Raw genomic sequence first — 3,296 nt, forward strand, 5'->3', positions numbered from 1 at the left:
CCTCCTCTCTCTCTCTCTCTCTCTCTCTCTCTCTCTCTCTCTCTCTCTCATTCTCTGCCGTCGCCTTCGAAGCCGGAGTGTTGGGGGCCGACCTCGAAGTCCAGGCTCTTCACCTTCAAGAAGGATTCACATACTCTCTAATTTGATTCAGATCCAGACTTCGTTTCTGGTTTTCTCACTTTTCGTTTTCCGAACAGCGAAGAGAAACGCATGGAGTTTTTGGGACCGGCTGTTAGTTGTTTGCGACCCAAACGTGCGAGACTTAAGAAGATGATTGTATTCGTGGACCATTGGGATAGGAGGGATCGGAAAGATGAAATAATGGGAAAGAGGGTATGGAACTCTGGATGAGTTGCTGGCTGTGGGTTGCTCAACGTTGATGGCTACCACAATTTCCTCCTTTATTTATCGACAATGCTGTTGGTAGCGATGACAGCGAGCATATATAGTTTGGAGAAATGGTGAAAAACTTGAGGTGTGTGATTGATTATATATGTTTACTTCCATTTTCGTTAAACACTATATCTGTCCTGTGATGAGAGAAAGAATCCTGACCCAACTACCATCTTTTTTTCTTTTTCTCTGATGGTTTCCTTTTGTCTTTGCTTGGTTGGTTGTGAGTGAATGATGACACTGCTTCTGTTTTGTTTTGTTGATACTGAGAAAACAATGAAGAACCAGGAGGTGAGAGAAAGTAAGTACCGTCAAGCGGAAGAAGAAGAGTAACAAAAACAAGAGTAATCCACCAAAGCCAAAGGGTCCGCACTCCGATTGAAATTACGCTTTCATATACATCTATTTAGCTTCGTTTCATGCTTTAGTTAATAGAAATCTGGTAATTTTTTATTCAAATGTGCTATATACGCTGGATTTGAGCTTAATTTCCTTCGATTCTGTTCATAGTAATCCACCCAAAGGTATCGATAGGTATCGATCGAACTCCCATCCTATCTTCCACACTAAGATGAAATTACGCTTTCATATACATCTATTTAGCTTCGTTTCATGCTTTAGGTCACTAGTAATCTGGTAACTTTGATTCAAATGTGCTATATCTGCTAGATTTGAGCTTAGTTTCCTTCGATTCTGTTAATTTGGGGATAGATTTGTATATGATGCATTTGGCTACTTTACGGTGGTTCTGGTTTGATTTAGATACAATTTGGTTCTATTCATGCTTCCGATTACTTACATTTTTTTTGTAATTTCGCTCAGGTGAGTTACTACTGCAGTCGTGAAACCTGCAAAGCATTTTCTCATACAGTAAGGAAGAGAATGATCGCATTGCTCATGGTCCCTATGCTACACACATGAAGTCTTATCACTGCAGCCTGTGCAAGAAAACCTCCCCTAGCTTTAAAACTGCAGATGCTCTTGCCAAGCACAAGGCTGCTACAACTCCTACAACAGGTGGGGTTCAATGCTGCTACAACTCCTCCTCTTGCAAAGACTGAGATAGCTTTGTAAAAGAGGGAGAAGAGGAGGAGGGGGATATGGGATGGAATGAAGTGGCAAGTTAGGGAAAAGGTGCTTTGGATCTCTTTTGCTTTTGATCTTGGTCATAGTAGTAGAGACTAGCCTAATACCATAATGGTATGACTAGCTTTGATTGAAAGTGGTCTTGTCCAAGCAATTGACAATGTGCATAAGATAATAGACAAACTTTGAACTGCATTCTAGACTACATGTAGACAGTTGTTTCTGAAGGATTGGGGTTCATACATTAAGGACTTGCTGAATGCCTCAGCCTATTAGTTATCTTATTGTTTTCGTTTCTATGGAAGCTTAAATTCACACAAACGAACTGTGTGCATGGGTTTTAGGTCCTATAAAGTCTACACAAAATCTGCTTGGGTGCATGTGGTAAAGTCTTTCTGGGTAGAACTTTCGCCATCACATTTCTCAGCCAAGCTGGATTTCTATATCACAATGACAAAGACAGCGGACATTTTTGTGTCTGAAGATTGAATGCAACTGAGTGTAACTTGGCAAACAGCTACTTTCATAACCAGCACGTTTTTGTGTCTGACGATTGAATACAACTGAGTATAACTTGCAAGCAACTACTGTCATAACCAGCATGGAGATCTCGATTAAACGTACGGTAAATACGTTTTGCAATTGCTTGCATGTATGATAGCTAATATCAGCCATTTCAAAACTGGTTTATCCTTTTCTTGTCCCCTGTACACATAAACTCTGTAACTGTCTATCGAAGACTAGAAGGGGATACAACTTTATCCGCTGAACCCAATACCAACTATACGGCCCGCTTCTAGCCTGTTCTTTATTTCAATTAACCACATTGCTCGGGATCAAACGAGTATATCCTTCCAATCTTCCATGCTGTACTACTAGGTTAACATTGCCAATCAGAGATGATATTTACAATTCAAAAGTAGCACAAGATCAGTGAATCAGTGATCTATAGGCAGCATGGAGTACTGAATGGGCCCAAAATGTCATTTGAACTTTTGCAGGACATCAAGCAACATCTTATCTGAGAATATCATTCACTCTCGGGTCTGGAACACTCAAAGGAGCAACGATATGCAACTCTTCAAAGAATAACTGGAGACAAAATAAAATATAGGTTTCTTCTGTAAGCATATCGATGAAAGTGTAGCTAGATATGAAAGTTCTGAAGAAGAAAACGAAACTTACTAGATTGAAGTATTCCAATTCTTGTCTTAGTTCATCATCATCTGTATCCTCAGCTAGGGGGTTTAATCGTGTAAAGAAGTTTGATCTTTTACACCACAGTTTACCTGATAACAACAACGATCGAGTTAATGATGCAGCAGGGACAATGGAAAAGATATTTGCACTAGAGGTGATTCAGTCAATAAGCTGTGGTAGCTGAGACCTTGAAATAACATTTAAAAGGCTTTACATGAAAAACTCCTGACTGAGCAAGCTTATGCCAAACTAAAATGCATTATATAATTTCACTAGAACTCCAATGGTCTCTTTTCTGCATTTATACCGTTGGATGAAAAGGTAAAATGGCAACAGCAAAAAAAGAATTTGGGGAAAATAGTTGTATGGAAATGGAAATGTGAATAACTTCTTTTTTTTTTTTTTCCCAAACAAAGGGAGTGAAATTGGCACCTTGCAGTGCATTCCCTTTCTTAGAACATAAAGGGACTGAAATAAGGGGGCAAATTCACTCACCGAAAAAACAACAATACTAACGTTAATAGAACAGGATATGTTTGATCTCTGTAGTTTTATCATCAGGATTCTACGACTGAAAAGAAAAAGAATCCTACTATACAAGAGAGAGAGAGAGAGAG

The 3,296-nt window shown here is 39.3% G+C and overlaps 1 protein-coding gene across 1 annotated transcript in view; it reads right to left on the reverse strand.

Moving 5' to 3' along the window:
* Nucleotides 1-2,951: 2,951 nt before the first annotated feature.
* Nucleotides 2,952-3,296, reverse strand: part of LOC101303145 (exopolyphosphatase-like) — a 2,030-nt gene continuing 1,685 nt past the window's right edge. The window contains exon 7 of the mRNA XM_004304824.1: nt 2,952-2,974. Coding sequence (XP_004304872.1) covers nt 2,952-2,974 — 23 coding nt within the window. The remainder of the gene's footprint in view (nt 2,975-3,296) is intronic.

The sequence above is a fragment of the Fragaria vesca genome, linkage group LG6 (genome assembly GCF_000184155.1).
Source record: "Fragaria vesca subsp. vesca linkage group LG6, FraVesHawaii_1.0, whole genome shotgun sequence".
NCBI classification, from domain to species: domain Eukaryota; kingdom Viridiplantae; phylum Streptophyta; class Magnoliopsida; order Rosales; family Rosaceae; genus Fragaria; species Fragaria vesca.